This window comes from Oryctolagus cuniculus, chromosome 18 (assembly GCF_964237555.1).
Source record: "Oryctolagus cuniculus chromosome 18, mOryCun1.1, whole genome shotgun sequence".
In the NCBI taxonomy this organism is placed as follows: domain Eukaryota; kingdom Metazoa; phylum Chordata; class Mammalia; order Lagomorpha; family Leporidae; genus Oryctolagus; species Oryctolagus cuniculus.
Window position 1 is genome coordinate 57707996 of NC_091449.1, and position 26952 is coordinate 57734947.

General features: G+C 58.8%; 1 protein-coding gene across 7 annotated transcripts in view; it reads right to left on the minus strand.

Annotated features, from left to right (window-relative positions):
• BCAR1 (BCAR1 scaffold protein, Cas family member) overlaps positions 1–13368 on the minus strand; it is a 36279-nt gene extending 22911 nt beyond the window's left edge. For 2 of the 7 annotated variants that reach the window (XM_051847285.2, XM_051847284.2), the window contains exon 1: positions 13024–13368. In XM_051847285.2, coding sequence (XP_051703245.2) covers positions 13024–13353 — 330 coding nt within the window. In that variant the 5' untranslated portion in view covers positions 13354–13368. Of the gene's footprint in view, positions 1–1486; positions 2650–12703; positions 12965–13023 lie in introns of those variants that run through there. The other 5 variants (XM_008257622.4, XM_070062734.1, XM_051847286.2 and 2 more) reach the window with 5 other exon arrangements.
• Positions 13369–26952: the final 13584 nt, after the last annotated feature.

Here is a 26952-nt window from a genome sequence, read left to right on the forward strand (position 1 = left end):
AGTGAAGAGCTCTCCCCAGGGATCATACACCAACAAGTGCCTGACGGAGGGCGGGGCTCGGGGGGGGGGGGACCACCTGCTGTCCACCTGGACACCGTGTCCTCTGAGGACAAGGCACTGTCCACCCGGGAGGGGACCACCTGCTGTCCACCTGGACACCGTGTCCTCTGAGGACAAGGCCCTGTTGCTCTGCGTGCCTCTGCTCCTATCCATGCCAGCCACAGATCAGGAGCGGCCACCTCCGGGGCCCTTCCTGACAGAGAGGACCCGCTAGTGGCGCTGTCCTTGTGCAGGCCTGGTGGGACGGTGCCAGCCCACAGCACTCACACTCCTGTCCAACACAAACAGCAGTGGCCAGAGGCTCCCGCCCTCCTTCACCCAACAGGAGGTGGTTTTCCTGGCATAACCTGGGGCTGCCCTGCCCGGCTCGGCTTCTCTGGGCTCCTTCCCTGGCCAGGGCAAGCAGGAGGTGGGTGCCGGTGCGGCAGCTCCTCTCCCTACAGGCCCCACCTGTGCTGCGGCCTCGGGTCTCCAGTCCCCACACCGGCTCTCCCCCGTGTGCCAGCCCTCTGCCCGCCCACCTAGCAGCGCGGGTGGGGACCCATCCCAGCAAGATGGTCACGTCCCAGGGCTGTTCTGCAAAGGTGATCAAAGCCACAGCCACGCCAGGCCCCGACCCCCACCTGTCCTCAGGTAAGGGTGCGGGGAGAGGAAATCAAGGGCTCTTCAAAGCGACACGGGGGCCTCGCGGCGGGGACAGGGACTGCCGCTGCCAGACCTACACTCGCGCCCCGCCCCTTCTCCGAATCGGCGTGGACCGTGGAGCCCGGGCTGCCCAAGCCAAAACCGACTACCCAGCTCTGAGAGCTGTCGGGCCGGCGGATCCCCAACAGGGACCCCAAGGCTCCCACGTCAGTGCTGCAACGGGACCGCTTCTGCGGGCCTGCGGGCCGGCCCGGGCGCCCGTCCCCAGCTCTTACACCCGTCTGGCAACCAGGGGAGGGAAAGGCCGAGGAGCACCCGCCCGCTCCCGGAATCCAGCGCCGGCGGGCCGGAGTGAATCATTAACCGACCCGGACGGCGCTCCAGCAGCGCCCACTTCCCGCCGACGCCGCGCACTTGCTCGCCCGGCCATCAACCCCTCGCCGGGGGCGGTGGGCAGCCCCACTCCCACAAGGGCGGACGGGCCACCACCCGGCCTGGAAGCACGGTCACCTCCAGGGACCTCGACCCCTCCTCGCAGCCGAGGACGGCGAGGCTCCAAGGCCGGCTCAGAGGCCCAAGGTCACCAGGCAGGCGGCGGCCGGCAGGGGGACAGCGGGCCTCCAGCCAGCAACTCTCCCAGAGGCAGGAACGGTCCTGCCGGCTCCCGCCGCCCGCCCGGTCCCGCCGCGGGCGCGCCCCCGCCCTCGGTTCCCAGGACCCGCAGGTCCGGCAGGAAATGCCACTTGTTTAACCCCTTCCCGCCCGCCGCGAGCGGACTCACCAGGTAGTTCATGGTGCCCCGCTGGCCGGGGGCCCGGCTCTCCGCGGGGGCGCACGCCGACCGCCGGGGCAGCGCGCTCTCCGGGCTTCGAGCGCGCCACAGCCACCCCCGCTCCGGCCCCGGCCCCGGCCCCGGCCCCGGTCCCGCCTCAGCCGCCCAGCGCCGGTCGCACCTCGCTCCGCCCGCCGCCGCGGCCCAGCCCGGCTCCCGGCATGCCCAGCCGCGCGCGCCCATTGGCCGCCGAGGCTCTCCATGCAAATGAGCCGCCGGCCCCGGGGCGCGGGAGCGCGCGGACACGCGCCCGCCCAGTGGGACTGCCTCCCACCCCGGTCCCCCCGGCTCCGGGATCCAGCGCGGTGCCGGCTTCAAGCCTACTGCGTGGGATACCCCTTTTCCTCCAAGAGCGCGGCGCCGCCGCCTTCGCCGGCAAGGCTCGCGCAAACGCCTCCTCTTCTGGGAAGACTGCCCAGATTGCTCTCTCCGCCGGCACACCGAAAGCCCTACAAACCCCCTTTCCTCTCCAGAGACCGAACTCAGGTAGACTTCCGCCTTCCACGCCCACCAGCACTGGGCATTCGCGTTTCCACTGGGTCATCCACTCAGATCTGAATCTGTAGGGAAACGGGGAGGGGGCGTGCCCCAGTCTGTAGGGAGCGTGGACTAGCCTACAGGCTAAGGTCCCCAAGGAGGCTTTTCACATACCACATCTCCACCCCCGCATTGTCCCGTGAGGCAGAAGTGTCAGGGCTCATCTGGTTCTCGCCAAAGGCCCTGGCACCAAAGAACAGGAGCTCAGAGCCTCGGCTCTCCTGAGTCCTGTCTGGCAGCTTGGCTGCAGGCTGCTGACAGTCACTCCATGCAGCAGAACCAGGGTGCTGCAGTCCCTGCACACAGTCCGGGGATGCACGGTGCTCTGCAGGGAGATCTAGGGGAACTGCTCCAGACCCGACAGCATCCCAACAGTCAACACTCCAGTGCAGCTTGGGACACCTGCGTCTCATACTGGAGTCCTGGCTGCTCTACTTCTGTTCCAGCTGGAGTTCCCAGCTCCTGGCTCCTGCCTGGCCTCGCCTGGGCTGTTGTAGCTCTTTCCAGAGTGAACCAGCAGACAGGAGCCCTCTGCCTTCCCCAAAAATAAGTACACATTTTATTTAAAAAAAAAAAAAAAGCCAACAGTCCTGGGCTCCTCCCAGTGCAGGTGAGGCAGCTGCAGCCTGCAGAGAATTCTCACACATGGCTTCTCACAAGCACACGAGCCCAGGTGCACCTACAGTGTCCACCAGGCACCTGGCGCCCAGGCTGGATGGACCAGGCCCCTGCCGGACGCCACCAACTGTAAAATGAAGACTCTGGGCCGGGGAGCCCAGATCCAGCTACTCACAGCCCCTCCAGTGCGCTTCCTAGAAATATTCCTGGGTCCCGCCCCTCTAGAAAACCCACCCATCTGCATCTCCCCAGAGCCAGGACCCCGTGGGACAAGCAGCTGGCGCCTGGCAGCCTCAGAGCAGCCCACTCCCCACTGCAGAGGCGCCAGCTCTCTGGGAGCACTGCCTGGAACACCCCTCCTGCTTGTCCCCATGGCTGTGCCCCGTCCAGTCCCTAACCCCTCAGGTCTCAGAGAGCAGGTCTGAGCCTGCAGGACCAACCCCAGGCAGAAGGCAGTCCTCCGGGCTTCTTCGGGGAGGGGTGAAACCAGGCCACTGGCAGCAGCAGGCCTGCGCAGGGAGGGGCAGGGCCACAAGATGCCTGGCCCACAGGGGGCTGGTCCCCACGGAGCCCTAGCTGGGGGCGGGAGAGGGGAGGGAGCAGAGCAGAGGCGGCGGCTGGCAGGGAATGGGAGACCCCCCTCTCCCTCCCTCTCTCTGGAGCTAGATTAAAGTGGCATCTGGGGGTGGGGCTGCTGGTGTGGGCGTGGCGGCGGGGGAGGGGAACCGGCTCAGGCAGAGGCATTTCAAAAATTTGCTGCTTTTCCACTTAAACTCCCTCCCCCCCCCCCCCCCAGCCTGTGCCTCCCAGAATGGCATTTCCGCTTTGGAAACAAGGCCCCAAGACCTACATCCCACTTTGTTGGAGGGGCTAAATGGGGGGAGATGCAGCGCACCCCACCCGCCGCGTGCTCTGCGGCCACTTGCTCATTTCACGCCCAAGCAACCCTGCAAAGTGAGTTCCAGCAGCAGCCCCATCTGACCAGCCCTTGCCTCACCACACACACTCCCCGGCACAGAACTGGCAGGGCTGGCAGCCAGGCAGGGGAGGCGCGGCTGCCAGACGGGAGCCCACCATGACTACCCTGCAGCGGGAAGGCACACTGGGGACAGCGGCACTCCCCGCTCCCGGCCAAGTCAAACACCCCATCACACTTGGGACTCAGCAAGGACGGGCAGCTGACCAGCGCTGGGGGCAGCAACACCTGCACCCACCGAAGTTACCCTGGTGATGAGGAGTGCGTACAGTAACTATTTAGAAATTGGGTGGGGTCTCCGAGGTGGCTGTGGTGGGCAGGGCTGTCCTGGGTAAGGCACTGAGGCTGCCCTCGCTTGGGGAAAGGTACACACACACACACACACACACACACACAGCAGGCCCTGCAGGAGGAGCTGGGAGGGGGATTGGGGATGGAGGGAGAAGACGGGAGCATGGCCTGGCATCAGCCCTGTCCTTGACAGCTGTCAGTCATCCCTGTTAGGCCTGGCACCTCCAGACTAAAGATGAGCTCATGGGCTACAGGGAGATGTCACCAACCCGGGGCCTGGAAGAGCCGTTAGTGCAGGGGACAGCACCCGGTGGAGCAGCACCCAGGACACTGGCTCTCCTTTGTCCACTCCAGTGTCCACTGGGCAAGAGGCTGCTGAGTGGAGAGAAGAGCCTGGGCCAGGGCCTGGCTTCAACACAGACACTGCACACAGCAGCTGCTCTCCCTGGGTGCCCAAGCACGTCCACTGTGGCGTTCAGAACAGCCAGGCACGGGGAGACACAGGCAAGTGCCCGGCTCCAGGAGACTGGCTGGACGAACCAGCCACCCAGTGGAATGCCTCGCAGCAAGGAAGACGGCCACTTCCAAAGACCAATTCAGAATCACGCGGGAAAATGCTTAGTGAGAGAACCGGCCGAAAAGGACTGGCACGGACACCGCGCGGCCACCAGCCCCGTTCCAACGTCCTGAAGTCTCAGCCTTCCCGGCAGCACCACAGGGTGGGCTGGACGGGTCAGCTGACAGCGGCCCTGGAAGCAGCAGCAGGGAAGGATTTCCTGAGGCCGGAGGCGAGGGCTGCCAGCCCCAGGGACAGGAAGAAGTGATGTCTCCGGAGGGCCACACGGAGCTGCTGCCTCTCGGCTCAGCTGGTCACTCACGGCGACCAGCTCAAAACCTGGGCCAGGGAGCGTACCCTGTGCATGGCTCAGACAAGGGGTGAGCCCAGCTGTCACACACAGGCCAGACACCCCAAATTCACTGAGTTCTTGCTGCTGCCCTGGGGACCAGGATAGAACTACCACTAGCCAGAGGCTCAGAGAGGGCAGCGCCTCCCCCAGGTCACACAGCCGGGAAGCGGCAGAGCTCACAACCCTAACCCTGCCCTGAGACTCAGGTAGGTCCCCAGCACCAGCAGCCCAGGAGCTCTCAGGGTGGGGCTGAAGCTGTCAGCCACAGCAGCCTTTCCCATTCTGGGCTCTCAAGGGCGGACTGACCAAGGGGGCTGCTCCTGTGTTGTCAAGGTAGTGACTCTGCCTGGGCTGGGTGAGGGGCTGCCAGGTGCATCCTAGATCCCAGCCCCGCCCCCCACCCCGGCTCCTCCCTTTTCCCTTCAGGGGCTTCCAAGGAACAGACCAGAGGAGTGGCCCCAGAATCCTCAGCGTGCTCACTGCTTGCCTACGGGGACAATCACTGAGCGCAGAGGCACCTGCAGGGCAGCACCAACACCCAAGGCCCAAGGCTGCAGGGGCCACAAGGTACGTGCGGAGTAGCCTGCATCTCCCACTGCCTGCGCCCTCCCCCGCCCCGCCCCATCACAGACCGCCCAGGGTGTGTGTGCTGGGGGCAGCCTGCTGGAGGCAATGGGGACTGGGGAGAAGAGGGCTGAGGGAGGAGGACACGGGCAAGGGGGATCCCGTCCTCAGGGACAAAGCCCAGCTGCTGGGCTACCAGCTCCCGTCTGCCAGCCTGGGTGGGCAGGGACAAGGGTGTGGTCAAGAGGCCTCCCCAGCCCGGCCATCTGCTCTCCCTCTGCCATGGCAACCACCCCAGCAGATCAGGCAGAGGGACAACCTCACAGCCATCTGCTGCCCGCCCTCACCGCTTCCGCCACACACAGGTGCCCACGCCCACAGACACCCACAGCCACTGCAGGAGGGGACCCTGGGCTGTGGGGTGGGAGTCGAAGAGGGTGTCCACAGAGAAGGCAGAGCTCGGGCAGCCACAGGGCCGTGGGCTCTCCCGCCTGGGCGGCTTCGGCCCGCTTGCCTAGGCTCAGCCCACAAGGACAACAGCAGACAACTTAATGACTCCGGCTGGCCGTGGCCCTGCAGCCAGAAACTGCATCTCTCAGAGCCGGTGTGTGTGCATCGGTTAAAGGAAGCCACGCCAGCAGCCCGGCCGTCCCCAGGGTGGGAGACTATGACGCTGCACCAGCACACACATCCTGCAACATCATCTGCCAGACCCACGTCACCAGGCACCTGGGGCCCCTCCCTTGGCAGGCACTACATGCGCCCCAGTAAGCCGTGCCCCGACCAAGCTCTCCCCACGCCCTGCACAGACACCCTGTCTGCAGGTGCCTGGAGTTTCCCCCTCATCTGGGACTCTGGGGCAAAAATCTGCTCCCGGAGCGCTGGTGCCCCGTCAGCAGCCCGTACTTGGTGGGGAGAAGCGGTTTCGGGCTCGGTGGCTATGCTTCATGCCTCCTCACTGGGCGTGCGATGTGAGTTCTGGGCGCTGTACTAGAACCCTGCCACGAACAGCCCCCGTCCTCGGGGGACACACACTCAGGCTGTGAGAGCCGCGGTGGGGGAGGGGGAGGGCACAGAGGGACAGGGGAGAACAGAGCAGATGGCCCGGGTGGTGGGGAAGGGCTGTTATCCTATGCGAGGTGCTTGGGGGCCGCTCTGCGGGAGCAGCGTTCGAGCAGCTGCACGAGCCTTTTGCTAAGCCCCACCATGCAGAAGAACAGAACAGTCCAGAGTTGCAGAGACACACAGGCAGCTAGTTCCTCCTGTGGGTGGGCAGCACAGGAGCCTTAGGGGCCAGGACCTGGCAGGTGGCTCCCCCAACACCCCTGCCCTGGCTTTAGTTTAGACTTCTGGGGTGGGGGACACAGTAGCCAGGCATGGCTGCCGGCGGGGTGGCTGGGTGGACGCCCAGCCGGGGCTGAGGCGGGAGGGGCACAGGCGGCTCCTCGGACTGGCTCCTTCCTTCCCAGCCAGGACCACGGTGGTGGTGGACGGGCCGGGGGATGAACACAAGATGCCTCAAAGGCCTAAGACCTTAAGGTCCCAGATCACTTGTGAGGAAGGAAGTCCACCACGAAGCCACCTGGGCGGCTGGGAACAGGGCGGGGTGTGCTGGTGCCGGGCTGAGCAAGCCCGCAACGTGCTGAGGACCAGGATCCGCACTCGGATCTGTGCAGGCCACAGGTGGACACTGGCACACGGTGTCAACGCCCGCGTGAAGCCCTGGGGCTCAGACACGCACGGCCCACACACGCTAGCGACACACATGCCCCAGCAGAGAACGTGGCAGCACGCCGTGGAGCACCACTCAACACCATGGAAAGCCCCAAATCTCCATGCTGCATGGAAGAAGCCAGATCGAGAAGAGTGCCCGCCGTCTGGTCCACTTACACAGCGCTCACGGACAGGCGAAGCCAAGCCAGGGCGACAGCAACCAGAGGGCGACGGCCAGACGTGGGAGCGGGCACCTGACTGCAAAGGGGGCTCTGAGAGCATCTGGGGTGAGGGGACACGAGCCGCCACGACTTGACTGACAGCTACACACAGGTCACGGAAATCAAGTCTGAAGTCACCCAACTGGACAGCTAGCACTGGTACATCTCACAACATATGAAATCCTCCTCAATAAGAGTTTCTACTGGTCAAAAAATAAAACAGGGGTGGGGGGTCTGGCTTGGCGGGTAAGGTGCCAGTTGGGACACCAGCACCCCACATCAGAGTGCCTGGGTTCAAGGCCCGCCTCCGCTCCATTCCCAGTTTCCTGCTAATGAAGACCCTGGGAAGCAGCAGAGGAAGTGGGTCAGTCCCTGCCCTACATGTGAGAGACCCAGGTTAGGGTCCCGGCTATCAGCCTCAGCTCTGAACCAGCGGAAGGGAGCTCTGTCCTCTCTCCAAATCTCAAATAAAATCTTAAGACAAATACAAATAAATAAATCACAGCACAGAAAACATGCAACATTCTATACCGTTTTGAAATACCAAAAGCGGCTGTTTCAAACCTAATCAACCCAACACCGTGTTACCCTTTTTGCTCTGCCTGTCAGGAAACTCAAAGTTGAATTTGTGTGCCTGGGCTTTCTGGAAGAATATTTCTTCCTTCCCCATGCATTACTTAGTATGGATCTTTTGATGATCCTAACCTATTTGTCTTCCGCTGTAATCTGCTTCAAGTCCTTGGAACTTGGCAGGGTTTAAACAATGATTTTAAATCGCCAAAGAGCCCCTTAGCCTCTAATTTCCCCCAGAGAAGAGATGAACTTTAGGGCCTCCTGCCACAGCCACCAAGGCTTCCAACACGTGCCAGCTCTTTCTCTTTCTTTTTTTAAGATTTATTTTATTTGAAAGAGTTACAGACAGAGAGTGAGAGACAGAGACTGAGAGATCTTCCATCCGCTGGTTCAGTCCCCACATGGCCGTAACAGCCGGAACTGGGCTGATCTGAAACCAGGAGCCAGGAGCTTCCTCTGGGTCTCCTATGTGGGTGAGCAGCCTAAGCACCTGGCCCATCTTCTACTGCTTTCCCAGGCCATTGGCAGGAAGCAGGATCGGAAGAGGAGCAGTGGGACTTGAACTGGCGCCCATATGGGATGCCGGTGCCCAGGCAGAGGCTTAACCTAGTGCGCCACGGCACCAGCCTCCCACTTCTCGTTCTTTTCTGAGGCCCCAGCAAACGGTGACTGGGATGAAGCCAAGGAAACAACAGGTTTGGCCCAGATGCAGCAGAAGTAAGCAGCTGTAACCAAGCCAGGTCAAAGTGTGGGAGGGGAAGGTGAGCAGAGAGGGCAGGGGGCAGGAGGGGAGGGAGGCCCAGCTGACCGCCGGGAGCACACTCATGCCTGAGCCTGAGGTCAGCAGGGGTCACCCATGCTAACGTCCACTCACAAGCTCCAGTCTCCTCCGTAAAGTCCACTCACCATAGCGTGGGGGGGCATCCTTCCTTTGAGGGCTCTGCCTGCCCTGTGGGGACCAGGCTGCTGCAGAGAGTACCCCCGAGGACAGGCCTGCCCCGCGCTAGGGGCTTCTGCTGCTATTCTTGGGGCACTAAGGACAGCGTATGCATCTGGCCTGGGACATGCAGGTGAGGCCCCAGACCTGTGCATTCAAGTCTCAAGAGGCAGGGGTCCCACAGCCCACACCAGGGCGCAGAAGGTTATCAGGGTCATCCCACCACTAAGGAACCACACCACGTGAGAAAGCCACGGAGAATCGCGAAGGGTGAGCCTGGGCCAGATCAGCGAGGCAGAGCTGCAACTCTTCCCCAGGCTGGTTGCCGCAGGAATCAGGAGGGGTCTTGAGCCATGATGCCAGCCCCCTGTGGCTGGAGAAGATGATCGCAACAGCAGTAGTCGCTAAGACTTAGCTTCATTCTAACGGCTTCAGCGCTGGAAATACCCCCAACCCACAGCTGAGGCTCAGGAGGTTTAGTAACAGCCAGCACTGTTCATTCAAGAGCCCTGGCCCCTGTCCCCCCGCCCTACAGCCCCCCTCGCAATGTACTAAGGGCCAGACTCTGCTTGGGGCCACACTCCGAGCAGGCCAGGAGCACGCCAGACCACTGAGGCAGAGATGGAGAAGACGCCAGGTGGCCATGGGTCCCGCCCTGATGAAGCCCGCAGTCTGAGCAGGGGTTTGGCAGCACCCCTCCTGGAAGTGCACACCCACAAATGGGGCTGGGAGGGCTGGGGGGGGAGGGGGGCACTGTGCTGGAGCAGGGAGAGCCAGGGGGAGCGAGCCGGTGACTGGGGCGAGGGGTCTCACCTCTGCCTGCAGAGGAACGGCAGTGGAGCAGGAGAAGGCGCTGAGCCATGCCAGCTACGCGTCCCAGGGCAGGCTCTCATGGCTCCCTGGCCAGCTCGCCCACCCTCAGCACCGGCTGGCACAGAGGCAGATACACAGGGGGCTCCAGGACGGTCGGCAGAGGTCCAACCAGATGCCGGGGAGCTCACTGAGCAGTGCTGAAGCCAGGCAGGGCTACCCCGACTCTGCTGCACAGCCCGGGCAAGCCGCTGGGCCAGGAGCCTAGAAGGGCTCACAGAGACTCAGGTTTGGAAAGCCACAGGCATAGGGTCCATCTCCGCTGCAGCCGTGACCTCTGGACAGCTCACCAGGCTGCGGCCCCCTCGGCTGGAGAAGCTGTGCAGGATGATGGCCACTGTGGCTTTGGATCCCGGCAGGCTTGGTTCCCGGCCATGCCACGCTGGCAGAGCCCGGCACACAGGAGGTGCCGTGCACAGGTCAGCATCTGCACTCCTGGGAAGGGCCTCTCCCTCAGTGGGAGCACACGCGCGGCTGCAGGGACTGTGTTTCAGACGGGAAACAAGGGGCAGAAAGTGATGGCAGAGGGACTCCCCTGCCAGCTGGAAGCTGGCCCCTCACCTGACAGTGCTGGAGGGGCAGCCAGCATCCGTCCACTTGGAAACATGATCCCAAGCCGGTGCTGGCCAGGGACCGGAGGCGGGTGACAGAGCCGTTCTCAAGTGTAGCCCACCTGCCCACAGAGCAGAGATGCCAGGGTGCTGGACAGTCATGCCCAAGAGGAAGGCAGAGGCCACAGAACACCTGGCAGTGAGTGTCCAGGGACCCCCTGGGCACAGCTCTCAGCTCCAAGCAAAGAAAGGAGCACTGAGCAGGGGGCCGGGACAATGGGTGCCACTGGAGGTCACGTGACGGGGCGAGACCAGCTGATCTCGGTGCGCTCCCTGCTGGAACTCAACCTGGCCATCCTGTCACTCCCACCCCGTTCTGAGGCTGCTTGTAATTTCTGTGGGCCGAGTGCCTGCGTCAGCCTCATCCAGGAAAAGACTGCCCAAATGACTGGGTGTGCTTAAAACCCAAACGTGTCCCCGAGCACCACACAGGCACCGCTCTGGGTAACAAGGGCTGGGCTTGAGCAGGCGGCTCACTCTGGAAGCCTCCGTGGGGGCCACTGGCCCATGAAAGCAATTTTCTGAACATTTCATAGCTGCCCCGAGAACCCCTCCTCCTAGCTTCAGCATCTTACACACAGCCCAAGGTCCCGGGAGACGGGCAGGGTGTGACAGCTCAGACACTCAGGGTGAGACCCCCACCCACCCTCTGCAGAACTCCCGCAGGCGGCGGCTACAAGCAGGAGGCTGGGAAGTGACCTGAAGCTGGTTCTGGGGTGGACAGGCCCCGAAGACCTCCGCTGCGGACCCCGATGTGGGCAAGCCCCACCTGGCCTGCCCCCTTCTCTCATCACAGCTGGAGCTGCTGGGGCTGGCCGTCCAAAGTCCTATTGAGCAAGCGGTCTGAGTGTCATCCCAGACTCCACGTCCAGGGCTCGCTCTGACCATGGACAACCAAACCAAATGGGGGACTTCCCCGGCAGAGGCCCGGCCGGGCTCTGGTGTGGCCACAGTGACATTCTCTGTTCTCTCCTGCCCTGGAAACCCTGGCTCTCCAGCAGGGTCTGGGGTCGCCCTCGTTCCTCTCACTGTGCCCACAGGGGCAGGGCCGTTGGCTGCCTGTGGCCCTGGGCGAGAGAAGACTCAGGGCTTGGCAAGGCAGCAGAGCAGAAGAGAAGAAAGGTTTGGCAGGCACTTTGTGTCTTCCTTCTTCCTACAGATGAGACAATCACGCTTTGAACCAGAACAGATTTGGGGGTTGGGGTGTCACTTCAGCAGGGTCTGGAAGCCCTAATTTTTCCTCTCGGGAGGCGGCCCGGGGCTGGGATCTTTAACTCCGTAATAACAAAGCTTCCCACTGACTGACACAGTATCTCTGCTCCAGTAGTCTCCACACACTCGATGGCAGTTCAGTCTGAGGCCGCTGGTCCTGCCAGGGAGCCCCCGCTGTCTGCTTCACCCAGAGGATGGGGTCCTCCAGGGGAGGCCAGGGTGGACAGGGCCCTGGCCCCCTCCCTTCCCGCCCGAGAGAAAAGGCCCTGACTCAGCAGAGAAACAATAGCCCCAGGCCAGGCTGGAGAGCCGGTGCCAGCAGGAGGCAGGGCGCTCACACCACCTCCATCTGCCCATCTGCAAAGTGGGCCGGAGCTTCCTCCGGAGGCCTGGGAATCCTGGACAGCCCGGCGCACTTGCTAACCCTCAGGAGGCAAGACCCAGATACCCAGAGCGACCCGGCCCAAGGTGCCACCCCGGTGGCTGGGGGAGTCAGGCTGAGGGGGAGACCCCCACGTGCGGGGAGCAGGGAGTGACCCTTGCAGAGCCCTGGGGTTCCGAACCCGCCAGAAAGACTTCCACCGGCATCGGCCACTCTGGGGAGGGAGCCGGGCTGTCCCCGGGGCCAAGACAGCCTGGGGGAGGGGTGTCTCGGGGACAGACACAGCCCCTGCCCCGCCGGCCAGTCTGCTGGGGTCCCTGCAACACAACAAGGCAGCTCTCTGGGGTGGGTCCTCGGGGAAGGGCAGACCTGCCCCCTTCCCGGCCGGCGCAGCGGTCCTGGAGTGGTCTCCCGAGAGCGGGCGGGACCGCTCCCCACTAGGCCTGGCCCCCTGGTGAGGAGTCCTGGGGGACAGCACGGGCTCCCGCCTGGCCCAGCCGTGCCGGGGGCCAACAAAGACCCCTGCCCACTCCACCGTCCTGCGGAGCTCCCGGAAGCAACGGCACGGACCGCAGCCCGACCCAGCTCTCCTGGAAAAAGACGGAGAGGCCGGCCAGGGGGAGACGCCCCCATCTTTGCCCCTCCCCCCCCAGAGAAGGCACGGGTGGGGCGACCCCGCCCGCAGCCCCCGCGTACTGGGCCCGCCCGGGCGGGGGGCGGTGAGCCGGGGTCCGGGCGGCGGGCGCTACTCACCGGCACGGACATCTTGAACGCCGCTCCGAGGGCCCGGCGGGCGGCGGGGCCTGCAGACTCGAGGCTCGCGTCTGCCCGCGCCGCTCAGAGCCCCCCGGCGCGGGGTCTCGGCTCTCGCGGCTCCGCGGCTCCCGCGGCTCCTGCGCGCTCCCGGCCGCCGGACTGTCCGGCTGCTCCAGCCCGCGGCGCGCATGCGCCGCCCGCGCGCCCCTCCCCCGCCCCTCGCGTCGGCTCTGCCGGGGGCAGCATTAAAGGCGAGGACCCCGGACCCCGGCGTTTTTCTGTCGGCCCAATTCGGCGGGGAGCCTGCTTGCCCACACCTTGCCGCTCCTTCTAGGCCGTCTCCAGGGTCTTCCAGGTCTGATCTCTGGTCTGCTTCTGGGGGCCGGAACTCCGACCCCCCCACACCCCGCCCAGGCTTGTCGCTTAGCCGGGCGGCTTTGGGTCCTTGCGTCTGGGCGTGGACGGGGAGGGGTCGGCCCAGCTGAAGGACCGCCCTGCCCTCCCCACCTGCGACCCCCAAGACCCGCACGCTGCTGCCCAGGGGCGCTCTGCTCCCACTGGCTCAACCTAGGGTGCCCAGACCTGGACTGGCTTGTCTCCCGGTGACCCCACTTATGGACTCGCCATGCGCGGGGAAAGATGGTCATTTGCTGGCCCGAGCCTTCCTGGGCCCTTGTTTCTTCAGCTGTCCCCGACTGACATGGTGCCCAGCACTGCACCTGGCCAGTTCGTCCTCACCCCAACGCCTCTGCCATTGCTGTACCCATGCTACGTCCAAGAGACTGAGGCTTTGAGATCCCTCAGCTCCACAAGGGCAAAACCCAGAGCCTGATCCCTCCGTTCTGCTCAGCACACCCAGCCTGTACCTGCTCCGTGGGGCCGTTCCTCGGCAAGGCTAGCCTAGGAGAAGTGGCTGCCACTGCCCACCCAGGGGAGGAGAGATGCAGCCGCCTTGCTCACGGGAGGGTGCTGGGAGCGCTCCAGTCCCTGAGCAGATCTCCCTGTGGGTGCCCAAGGTCAGAGACAGGAGGCCCAGGATAACTGGGTGGGGGAAGCAGAGATGGACCTGGGTTCCCTAGAGGCCCAGGGCTGGACCCTGCTCCCCCAGCTCAAAATGTTGGGGCCGGCGCTGTGGCGAAGTGGGTTAACACCCTGGCCTGAAGCGCTGGCATCCCATATGGGCGCCGGTTCGAAACCTGGCTGCTCCACTTCCGATCCAGCTCTGTGCTATGGCCTAGGAAAGCAGTAGAAGATGGCCCAAATCCTTAGGCCCCTGCACCCAAGTGGGAGACCCAGAAAAAGCTCCTGGCTCCTGGCTTTGTATCGGCGCAGCTCCGGCCATTGTGGCCAGTTGGGGAGTGAACTGTCTGATGGAAGACCCCCCCCCTCTTTCAAATAAAAATAAATAAATATATATATATATATTTTAAAAAATGCCCCACTGCAGGTGTGGAAGGCTCTTAGCCTGCCCCCAGGGTGTCTCCCCCACCCCACCCCAGGGTTCTAACAGGGCCACCAGCAATGAAGGAAATAGAGTGGGCCAGAAAGGAGGTGTGGCTTTGGGCTTGAGAAGCAGGGTGGCCCCTGCACTCCAAGAGTGGAGGTTCCCAAGTGTGAACCGCTGTGTTCCTGAGTGTGCACCTCTGTGTCCCCGAGCCCTGTACTCAGCAAGGCCCTGCTGCAGGGGGCAGGCGGGGCCATGGCAAGCAGAGAGGGGTCTGGGCCCACAGCTGCCACCTCCTCAAAGGGCGCTCTGTGTGTGTCTGGCACGCAGCCCTGCCCGTGCCCACCCGCCCGCGACCAGCTGGCACAGGGACTCTGGAGCTGGGAGCAGCCGCTCAGCCTGGCGCCCGGGCTCTGGGCCACACGCGCCTGCGGTCTCCGGGGCCCTGCTGCCGCCCCTGGACCCAGGCTCCGCCTCTTCCCTTCGCTCCTGCTTGGTCCTCTGTTTCTGTCCAGGTCCCAGGCCAGAAAGGGATGGGCAGTGGGGTCAGCCCCGCTCCGCCTCAGGGGAGGGATCAGTTGTGGCCATGTCCTCAGAGCCGGCGAGTCTTCGCTTCCTGCCGCTTCCAGGAGAGGAGCCCCTGGCCACTTGCTGCGAGGCCGGGATCCAGGGCTTGGGTGGGGGCTTGGGAGCGGCCAGAGGGGCTGCGTCAGGCCATGAGCGCCCTCCCCTGGCGTGCGGCGGAGTAAAGGCGCTGCCTGCTCCTTCGCCCACCTCAGCCGGCGGTGACTCACCCCGACCCGCGGAGAACCAGAAGCTGCAGCTGGCTGCCCGGCAGGCGCCAGTCTCGGGAGGGTCCTCGAGGGCTGCCTGGGGGCCCTCCAGCCTGAGGGCGCCGGCTCTCCCCCTGGGGGAGGCAGGATGACTGTTGCTGCTGGCGCTGGGGGGGGGGGGAGGGGAGGAATTTGGACAGGGCCCCAGAGTCCATGTGAGCAGACACATGCTTCACACCCAGCTCTCCAGACACCCAAGCCAGCCTTGCGTCCCCTGGTCCTGGCCACGTCGGCAGGGGGTGAGGGGGTGCTCCTTCTCGCCTGGTCTCCTTGGTAACCCGGGACTCCTCTGGCCCAGGAAGATACAGTGCTGTCAGCTTGCAAGAGCAAGGTCCATCTGTGACAACTAAACAAGCCCTACTGCTCACGCCGATCAACCACGTCCAAACTGCATCTAGATTCCTTTAATTTCCCCCACTGCCCTTTCTCTGTCCCCGGAGCCTCTACAGGACCCCACATTATCTGGTCAAGTCCCCTTAGCTTCCTCTCACCCATCCGTTTCTCACACCTTCCTTTATTCGGGCCGCCTTGGCTGTTCCCAGATGCACTGGTTAGGAGTTTATAGAATGCCTCACGTTTTCTGCGTGATTAGACGGGAGTTATGCGTTTCTGGGAGGAAGACCAGAGAGGGAGAGTACTAGTCTCATCACAACACGTCCAGGGATCGCGCTGCACACATGCCTTCTTCCTGCCAATGTTGGCCTCCATCAACTGGCTGGGGCAGCGTCTCTCAGATTTCTCCACCACGCAGTTGCTCTTTCTCCTTCCTGTTTCCCATGCTTTATTTGCTTTTGAAATTCTTTTCTGTAACTTATTTTGAGAGGCAGATAGAGATCTCCCACCCTCTGGTTCACTCCCCCAAAGGCCCACAACAGACAGGACAAACCCAGGCAGAGGTTGGGAGCTGGGAACTCCATCTGCTCTCTCACTGCTGCCTCCCAGGGTGCACGGTAGCAGGAGGCTGGAATGGGGCCAGGGGAGGGACCTGGACCAAGGCTCTCAGATACAGGACGTGCGTTTTCTAACTACTATGCCAAAAGCCCACTCCTCTTCTTGGAATGAAGCCATGGGGCACAGCCCAGGCTTCAGGGGCCGTGAGTCAGTCTCTGCCTCCTTGAGGGTTAGAGTAGGTGCATAGATTACTTGGAATTCTTCTGTATAGGGATGTTTGCCTCTACCCCATTCTTTAAATGAAGGTTTATTTATTGAAAAGGCAGAATGCCAGAGAGAGGGGGCGAGACAAAGAGAAACACATCTTCCATCCGATGGTTCATTCCCCAGATGTCCATAACAGCTGGGCCGGGCCAGGCCAGAGCCAGGAGCCAGGAACTCCATCTAGGTCTCCCACATGAGCGACAGGGATCCAAGTACTGGGCCACCATCTGCTGCCATCCCAGGTGCATTAGCAGGAAACTGGATCAGAAGTGGAGAAGCGGAGACTCCAAAGCACTCCAATGTGAGATACAGGTGCTACCAGCGCCAGCTTAACCCATCGCACCCCAGCACCTGACCCTCCATCATTCGTTTGTTCATTTATTTGTATGTTAGTATGGACTTGTGGGTGTTTTATGCTTTGGATTGCACTACTTTATGGATTTTGTTGCTCAAATTGGTCCAGCTTTGTCCATGTCCACTGGCAGCTCCTTCAGGTGTGAATCAGGCTTCAGGAGAAGCCAGGGGTTCAGCCCATTTTATAGAATCTCTGGCTGGACGAGGCAGGGTAAATGCCTTCCCAGGCCAGTTCCAGGCAGCTGTGGGCTCTGCAGATTCTGCCTCTGTAACCGTGTCTCCTCCTCCGACTGCGGCCCTCCTCCCTCCCTCTTGGAAGGACCCTTGTTCTTCCACAATGCCCCCCCCCCCCAACCCTTCATTTAATCACATCTGTGAGACATCTTCTGCCTGTGAGGTAACCCAGTCACTTATCCCAGGGATTAGGATGCACCTGCGAGAATCACACGCTGCGCTTGCTCTTACGTCTGGGAGAAGTACCGATTTCTCATGCAGGCCCCAGTCGAAGTCCCAGCTCTTCCTCAGGTGGTAGACCAGCCTTCTGGGCGGCAGTGTGGGCAAGGAGACAGATCCTCTGCGGCCCGGGCAGTGGCAGGGAGACACCCCACACTCTTCCTCCACTGGGTCCCACAGCCTGGACTCAGCGTGGCTGAGCTGGCCTGCTCAGCGACTCACACAGGTCGTGGGAACAGCTTCCGATGATGTGTGGCTGCCGTCACGGTGCAGACGGATGACATGAGGTCCAAAACTCTCACATGTACAGAAATTCCAGGAATTCATCCTAAAAATGCACTCACCAGTAGCCAAAGATAGACACGCAAGGATGTTACTTGTGGTTTTCCTGAGGATCCAGAAAACTTGGGAACAGCTCACTGTTCAGTAATGCTACCAGTTAGACAACTCACTGACCACTCCCAGCAGAATCCGGGCAGCCCACAGTGGGTGACACGCCAGTGCCAGTGTCCTGGGGAGTGAGAAAGACAGGCTTCCAGATATCAGGTTTTCACAATAGCTTGCACATTTCTATTTATGTCATATAGTAGCACTGGGAAATGCATACGGGAGGATAAAGTCCAAAATAGCAGCTGTGGTCATCTTGGAGCTGGGGATGAGTTTTTCTTGCCTAATGTTTCGGGAGGGTCTCTTGTACTACGTGGCTTGTAAGTGGGCCTTTTCCCAATCTTCATGGCTGAGAATTTCAGATTTTTAAAAATTTTTGGCAGGAAGTGAAGAATTATTTTGTTTTCTAACTGTTCTCAAATTCATTTGCTGCTTGTGTGACTTTGTTTCTTTACAGTAAACACACTTTTAAAATTGTGGCAGGGCCTGGAGTTGAGATGCAGCAGGTTAAATCACGGCCTGTGATGCCAACAGCCCTTATCTGAGTACCGGTTTGAGTCCTGGCTCCCTGCTAATGTACTTGAGAGAGCTGCAGAAGATGGCCCCAAATTTAAAAATAATGAAATAGAGGCTGGCATTGTGACACAATGGGTAAAGTGGTCATTCTGTGATGCAGGCAGCCCATATGGGCAATGGTTCAAATCCTGGCTGCTCCACTTCTGATCCAGCTCCCAGCCAGTGGCTGGAAAGCAGCGTCCGATGGCTCAAGTGCCTGGGCCCCTGTCACTCATGTGGGAGACCCAAAAGCTTCGGCTTTGGCTGGCTCAGCCCAGCCTGATGTGGCTACTTGGGAAGTGAACAGCAGATGGAAGATCTCTCTCTCCCTTCTCTGTAACTCTTTCAAATAAATAAATCTTAAAAAAAAAAATTGTGACAATAGACATGACATTGGCCATTTTTGCCTTTTCAAAGTCTGTTACGCCGTGCCGTGAGACACGTTCACGTTGGGCACCCATCACCGTGTCTGTTTCCAGAACATCGCTGTCATTCCCAATAGCAACCCTGGATCCTTAACGTGGACTGCTCACCCACTCCCTCATCCCTGGTCACCACCATCCCACTTCAGCCTCCAGGAACGTGCCTGTTCTAGGTGCCTGTGTACACAGTCATAGATTTGTCCTCCTGTGTCTGGTGTATTTCACTCGGTGTCATGTTTTCAAGTGTAACTTTAGAAGCACGTTGTGAAGGGATACTCCAGTGACCGGGTTCTAGGAGGCAAACTGCTCTGGAGAGGTGCCCTGGGCCCTCTGGGGCCTGGCAGGAGTGCCAGCGAGCGCCACGTGCAGCCCCATCCCCGGCCAGCTGGGCTGGGGCCCATCCCCACACTCCCACCTCTGCAGGCTCCCGGGGCACTGGCTGGGGGCCTCCTGGTCTCCCAGGCTCTTCGCAAGCACCCAGAGACCAGGGCCCCTTCCAGGAATACGCTCCCCTTCTCAGTGACTGTGACAAGTGGAATTCCACCCTCCACTGCAAAGGATCCCCAGGGCACTCACTGCCTTTCTGAATCCAGAGATGAAGGCGCCTGGCGCAAGAGTGCACATTTTCTGAATTATTAAAGAGCCCCAAAGAGCGGCTGCCACATTGGGGTCACCAGTGCGCGTCCCCTAGAGTCACAGTGTCCTGTTCTCAGCGAGGCCAGACCTCCAGCACCCTGTCAGCAGTCCTGTGATGTTTGCCCAAGGCCAAAGTGCTGCCCCCTGGGGTGTGCTGTGTTGGGGAGGGACAGGGCTGGGAAAATCTCACCATGCTCTGGGAAACGAGAACAAACTCACTAGGAATGAAGTCTGTGCTTTGGCACGAACCCAGGCTGTACCTTTGACCCCCAGTGGCAGGGCAGGACCGAGCGGCTGCCAGGGTTCCAGTTCAACTACGTGAACTTCAGCACGGGGATTAGCAAGGCACCGGGCGTCTGGGATGGGAGGGCACAGCGCTGCTCCACTTGGTGGAGGGTGCGCTGTGTCGGGCAGCAGTGTCCTTTTCACATCTCTTGCCCTGCAAGGACTAGGGTCTAAGGCGTGGGAGGGACAGGTGTGGCACCTGTCACGTGGTCAAACTGTTAAAAACTGGTGCTGTTGGAATTACTGTCAACCCTCACACCCTCCAGCTGCACTCCCTGGCTCAGGATTTCTGCTTCTCCTTGGACGAAGGCCCCTGTGTTGACTGACAAGGCTGAGTGGGGGTGGGAGGGGGGTGGGCTAGAGAGGAGGTTGGAGTCTGGCCACGTGCTGGGCTCTTAGATAACCTCAGGCAAGCTCTTCTGAGTTCAATGTTTGACAGCAGGAATGTCTGGCAGAGACTTCTAGAAAGGGCTGCACATTTTCCAATTGACAGACCTCCTGAGTGGGACAGCATGCTGCTTACTGAGGGGCCCCTGCCCCACTGGGGTCAATAGCCCTGTTACTCAGGTTAAGATCTAACAGAGGTCAGCGTTGAAGGCTCCTCCCTCCTGGCCTGCTTGGATTGGCAGATACTTCCTGGAGGAGGCAGCCTGGAACAGGAGCTTGAAGGATGTGTCAGAGATCAGCAGGTGGCAAAGTCCACGTGGGGAGTGGCTACCCTCCCAGAAGGCCGTTCCACCCTGGGTGACCCTTCCCTGCTCCACAGCCTTCTGTGCAATAGGGCAGATTTGCAGGGTGTAGAAGGGGTGGCGGGGGGAAGAGTCCTGCACCAGGTCCAGCTGCCTCGGGACTCACTGGTTTTCTCAGAGCCATGTGTATTTTTTCTGTCCACTTTAACAAAAGCCTCCAGGTTATTTTAGGCACCAGTAACCTCCTTCTGGATACCTCTGTCCTGGCAGGGGTCAGGGTCAGGAGCTGGGGTGAGCAGATGTCATTTTGAGGGTGGATAAATCCCAGGATCTTCGGACACTAAATCACTTTCCGAGTCCTCCAGTGTCCAAATGGCCCAGGGAGCTGCTGGCTTCTGTGCAGCGTGTGCTCCACACCCCCAGGAAATGAGAAGGGAAATGATCAGGTCAAGTCCCTCCCCCGCCGAGACCCTCCAAGAGTCTGCTCTGCCCACTCAGACAAAATCCAGAGCCCACCTGCAAGGGGTAACCTGGAAATAATCAGGGATGTAGAGATCTAAGGACAGGGTGGTTGAAAAAGCATTATTTTGAAAAATATTTGAGAGGCAGAGAGACGGAAACACAGAGCAAGATCCCATCTTCAAACGCCTGCAACAGCCAGGGCTGAGCAGACTGAAGCTGGGGGCCCGGAACTCAATCTAGGTCTCCCATGTGGGAGAGAGGGGCCCCAGGACTTGAGCTATCACCTGCTGCCTCCAGGGTGTGCATCAACAAGAAGCTGGAATCAAAAGCAAAGCTGGGATCTGGAGAGTCAACCAGCAGATAAAGCATCTCTGTTTCTCTGCATTCCTTTTTCCTTTTTTTTTCTTTTTACTTGAGAGGCAGAGTTACAGAGAGGAGGAGGAGGAGAGAGAGAGAGAGAGAGAGAGAGAGAGAGAGAGAGAGAGATGTCTTCCTTCTGCTGGTTCACTTCCCCAAATGGACACAACAGCTGCAGCTAAGCCAATCTGAAGCCAGGATCCAGGAGCTTCTTCTGGGTCTTCCACGTGAGTTCAGGGGCCCAAGCACTTGGGCCATCTTCCACTGCTTTCCTAGGCCATTATCAGAGAGCTGGATCAGAAGTGGAGCAGCTGGGACATGACCCAGCGCCCATATGGGATGCTAGTACTGCAGGTGGCGGCTTAACCTGCTACACCACAGCGCCATGCCCCCACCCCTGCCCCATTTTTGAGAGGGGGAAACTTGCATGAGGTCTTCAGTGAGCCAGCCAGTGCCCCCCACCACATGACTGTGGGGCAGGATGTGGGAAGGGCACCTCCCCAGGTTCAGGGGTGCCCATCACAGCCTTTTCCAGTCTCTCTTCATTGCTCATGCTTTCCTGTGCACGGGCACGCTGACACAGGAGACTGGGGTGTGCAAGTTCAGCAGAGTCCTCCCTGGAGGCCCAAACCACAGAGCCCTTCCCTCAGGGGCTCCTCTCCTAGTCTGCAGCAAGCTTCCACAGTGTGTGATCTCAGAAAGCTGATGGGAGGCACAGTCTGTGCTCCTATAAGCTAGAGGGGGAGCGTGGGAAGTTGACGTAGGGTTAGCCACACTGAGGTTGGTGCCTTGCCTCAAACATTCCTGGCTGCGTGGTCCCACCCGGTCCCTGAAATTCTTAGTCTCAGACACTGTGTTTCCAAAGGTTTCTGAGAATGACAAATAATCCCGCTCTGCCTACCTCACAACATTTTATTAAGTACACTCTCCAAGTGTTAGGCTGCTGTAATTAAATTGTGCACCTGGTTCCTCTTTCTCCAAGAAAGCCAGGCTTCTGGGAGTATAAATCTGTGCCCTCTGAAGAGCACGCTGGCGACATCTGACCAAACCAGAGCTGTCGCCGGCCGTGGCCCTGCAGCCCTCCTGACTCAGACCCAGGAAGCCCCAGCACGTGCCACGAGGGATGATCACTGGCAGTCATAAAGACCTAGAAACCACTGATAAGGAGGAAAGAATTCTCTAAGAACTGAACGGACACGATACAGATTAACAGGAGAAAAACATACAAGCTGCAGGTTTTTGTTTTGTTTACATGTCTTCTGAGGGAGTCCGCACAAGAAATATAAAGACTTGGCACTGAGGCTGCGAGTGGGTCAAGCCACCGCTTGCAGTGATGGCATCCCGTACTGGAGGGCTGGTTCAAGTCCCGGCTGCTGTGCTCCTGATCCGGTTCCCTGCTAATGCCCCCGAGAAGGCAGCAGAAGACGGCCCTAGTACTTGAGCCTGTGCCACCCACGTGGGCAACACGAAAATGGAGTTCCTGGCTCCAGGCTTCAGCCAAGCCGATGTAACTGTTGTGGCCTTGGGGAAGTGAACCAGTAGACCCAAGATTGATCTCTCTCTTTCCCTGCCTCTTGTCGCTCTGTGTTTCAAATAAATAAATCTTTGAAAAAAATGAGAGAAATATGAAGACCCAAGAAAGCAGTTAGTCGAGCACTCAAATCCTACGTGAAAATACAAGGCTTAAGGAGTTGGCTTAGTTAGTTGGGTAGAGAGGTGACTGGGAAGGTTAGAGTTAATAGGGTTGTTTGTACAGATCTCTGTCTTGACTTCCTGTCCTTGGGGATAAAGGTGTGTCTTCTGGAAGAGGGAAGATACATTTCACAGGGGAATTTCACCTGCTTTTAAGAAAAGGAGAGGTCAGAGTTTCACTGTATCAACTGCTTTTCATGTGTTTTTACCTAAAAACAGTCAACAGGCCAGAGAGGCAAAAGAGGGGCGGCAGGTTCTGAACTCCACTACCAGTGTCTGCCAGGAGAACGATCCTCTGGGAAGTAAACACGGTGGTAATGATTCAGCAGCAAAACCAGCAAGCTACGGGGCACCTACATCAACAACGCAGCGCTGATGCCAAAGACCTAAGTACAACCCAGTAACGTAGGTTTGAAAGGTAAATACAGAGGCCAGGGTTGCTCAATACTGTGAATTCACTGCACGCCACTTAACTGTACACTTTCAGTGGTTGGGTTTATGTTCTGTGAATGTCACCTCAGCAACAAACTTCAAAGATGCAGCTTGGGACCCTGCGTCCCTCAGGAGTGCCTGGGTGCAAGTTCCGACTACTTTCAACTCCAGCTAATGCACACTCCGAGAAGCAGATGACGGCCCAAGTACTTGGGTCTAACCACCCACACAGGACACTCTTGGCTTTACCCTGGCCTAACACCAGCTGCTGGGAGTAAGCAAGGCAGATGGAAGGTCTGGTTCTTTCTCTGTCTTTACAATTAAGATAAGTAACTAAAACATGGAAAAGACACTCTACGATAACACTAAGCTCAGCATGGTAGACACCTCTGTAGGACAGGGAAGTGATTAGAGAAAAATGAAAAAGGAGCTTTGCTTAAACAGACTTTGATTTTTATTTACTTGTAGAGAGAGATCTTTCTATTTCAGTGCCAAAAAATTGAAATTCATGCATAGCTTTTTTGTAATACACATTTTCCTTGTACTTTTTAAAGACTCCTTGGGAAGAAATACCTGAGTCTTACCCCCTTTTAATTCCATTCTTTTGTTTTTAATTTTTTTTTTTTTTTTTTACTTTTAAGATTTATTTATTTATTTGGAAGGCAGAGTTACAGAGGTGGAGGCGGAGGCAGGGAGAGGGAGGGAGGGAGGGAGAGAGAGAGAGAGAGAGAGAGAGAGAGAATGAATGAATCTTCCATCTGTTGGTTCACTCCCCAAATGGCCTCAATGGCCAGAGCTGGGCTGATCTGAAGCCAGGAGCCAGGAATCTTCTTCTGGGTCTCCTACCGGGTGCAGGGGTCCAAGAACTTGGACTACCTTCCACTGCTCTCCTGGCCATCGCAGACAGCTGGATCAGGAGTGGAGTACCTGGGTCTAGAACTGGCACCCATATGGGATGTCAGCAGACAGCAGCTTTACCTGCTATGCCACAGGGCCAGCCCCCTTAATTCCATTTTTCCACAAACTTTTTCATGTGTCCTTGTAAAGATTTCTACCTATCTAAATTATTCAGTATTTCACCTTGTCTGCTTTCCACAGGTCCAAATGCAGGGCTGGAACGGTTGCCATGGTGACAAGCTCACTGGGTGTCCAACAGCTTCCCCTGCAGCCCATCCTGGCTCTCAGGCATTCCATGGTGGCTCCTGGAACATTTCTCAGGAGCTGAGCATGCCGGGTGCCCTCTACTCCCCTTTCTCCGAGAATCAGGAAGCGCAGGGTCTGGGCCAGGCTGTTTGCCTCCTGCCAGCACAGCTGTATGGTGAGACTGCCCTGCCAGCCCACGGTGGGAACCTGCCGAGCCGGCCTTAACACGGCCCTGACAGATGCAGAGACAGGATGTGAACAAGCCGTATGTTAAAAATGCTACAGCAGGCCTCGACTTGCTTGATGCAAAATAAATGGTCCCTGGATAAATGAGATTGAAGTTTGAAGGCACCAAAATGAATTGGGCAATGTTTGGATTTTTGGGCAGAAGGTGTGGAGCTGCCCCAGGACCCCTGGCCATGGCTGGGATTGTAGGCCGCTGTAGCTATCTGCTCAATGGAAATTATGGCCAAAGCACTCAAGAGTGGAGAAATAGCTGGGACAAGCTCCTCCCCTCCCGGGTTCCCAGTAGGGAGGCATGAGCTATCCTCTGACTGCACCTGCTAGGCTCAGGGACTGAGACCTGCCTTCTTCCACTGAGCACATTTGCATTGTAACCTGGGCCTGCCCAGAGTCTGAGGCACCCTGACTGGCAAACAGAAGACTTTTTTAGCACTCTGGGTGCCTAAAGGCACCTTCTGTGGCAGGGTGGTCCCTCTGTCCCAGACCCCTGTCAGATTGCCTTCTCCTTATGTTGTCTCCGATTAGGTACACAGTTCTGCTACAGATCTGCCATTGAGTGCTGTTACTGCTTCTTGGAATTTGAGTTTGGGGATGAGGATCCTGAGACAGGAAGGGGAACCTGCTGCCTCTGCCTATCTCCCAGTCATGCCCCTTCTCCCCAGCACCCCTAACCCCACTCCCTGCCCCACCCCCTACCATCAGTGTGAGGCCTATGCCCTCGGCACCTGCTGCTGACAACTGCCTAGAAATGATGAGAACGGACTGATGACCTTATCTAATCCTAATTACCTTCCCAAGTCCCTGTTCCAAATACCATTGACAGGAACTTGAAGAGCAAGTTTCCAACATAAGAACTTTTGGGGATGCATTAAAGCCACAGCAAGGCCTAACTGCCACAGACAACCGAGAAGCAACGGAATAGAGTGGAAGACACCCACGTCAGACACCGGATTCTAATCCCAGCTCTGCTGATCAGCTCGTGGCCCCGGGCACATGGCTTGGCTCTCTGCCTCCCTCCGTCATTCTGGCATCTGTAAAATGAGGGGGTGAATTAAATAATCCCTGAGGCTTAACGCCAGCATCTACATGTCTCCAGCCAGGCAGGTGATTTTTAGGCACTCCAACATCTGAGAACCATGGTTTATAGCCTCCCGACTTGTAAAAAGTTTAAAAGCCTCCAGCTATGCATTTAGGAAAATTACATCTTCTTTCATCCTTGCAACTTCAAATAATTCAAATTCCTGAGACTCCTGCAGCGCCAGCAAAACCGTAATGAGTCAGCCCACATTCCCTCCCTGGCCTCTGCTCAGATCACCTGCAGGAGCCTTCCTGTACTTTACAGAGACTTTGGAGCCCTTACCAAGAGCTTAGCAGACTCCACCTTCAGACTGCGAATGACCTGGAAAAGCAGCCGCAGTCAGGTCTTGAAGGCAAGCATGAAATTCACACAACAAAATCCACCCAGGTCCCAGTGAGCACAGCTGACGAGGCAGCACTCGCTGCCAGGCTGACAGCGATGGGGAGGCCCATGTGCACACACTCGCACCACTCAGCTGTCTGTGGTGTGTCAGCGAGGCTGCACTGCAGCTTGGAGAAGACCAACGACCAGACACACGGGTCTCCTGTGCCAGACGGCTTCCCCCAGCTCCCGGGTCAGCGCAGCCAGCGCTGGGCCTTCCCTGCCTGCTGGCCTCCTCTGGCACTAGGCCTTTCTCCTCCCTACTTCCCCTTCAGATACAAGGGCTCTTCAAAAAGCTCATGGAAAATGGAATTAAAAGGTAAGTTTATTTGGTGTAAATACGTTTTTGAAATCCATGCATAGTTTTTTCATAACAGATATTTTCCATTAATTTTCTCTTCTTTTTAAAAATATTTTATTTATTTGAAAGGCACAGTTACAGAGAGAAGGAGAGACAGAGAGGTTGGTCTTCCATCCACTGGTTTACTCCCCAAATGGCCACAACAGCCGAGTTGGGCTGATCCGAAGCCAGGAGCCAGGAGCCTCTTTTGGGTCTCCCATGTGGGTGCAGGGCCCAAGCACTTGGGCCACCTTTTGCTGCTTTCTCAGGTGCATTAGCAGAGAGCTGGATTGGAACTGGAGCAGCCTTGTCTTGAACTGGTACCCATATGGGATGCCAGCATCTCAGTCAGCTGCTTAACTCATTATGCCACAACAGCCCCTACCATTTTTTAAAGATTCCTTATATAGGATATTCCTTATCTTTTTTTTTTTTTTTTTTTTTTTTTTGACAGGCAGAGTGGACAGTGAGAGAGGGACAGAGAGAAAGGTCTTCCTTTGCCGTTGGTTCACCCTCCAATGGCTGCCGTGGCCGGTGCACCGTGTCTATCCGATAGCAGGAGCCAGGTGCTTCTCCTGGTCTCCCATGGGGTGCAGGGCCCAAGCACTTGAGCCATCCTCCACTGCACTCCCTGGCCACAGCAGAGAGCTGGCCTGGAAGAGGGACAACCGGGACAGAATCCGGTGCCCCGACCGGGACTAGAACCCAGAGTGCCGGAGCCGCAAGGCGGAGGATTAGCCTAGCAAGCTGTGGCGCTGGCCTATCATTCTGATTATAGAATGAATCAGCTTGCTTGAGAAAAAATGTTTTACATGTTTAAAATTTTTATTTTCATTTTAGAGAAAAAAAAAATGCAGGGCTGGTGCTATGGCGTAGCAGGTAAAGCTGCCACCTGCGGTGTCGAC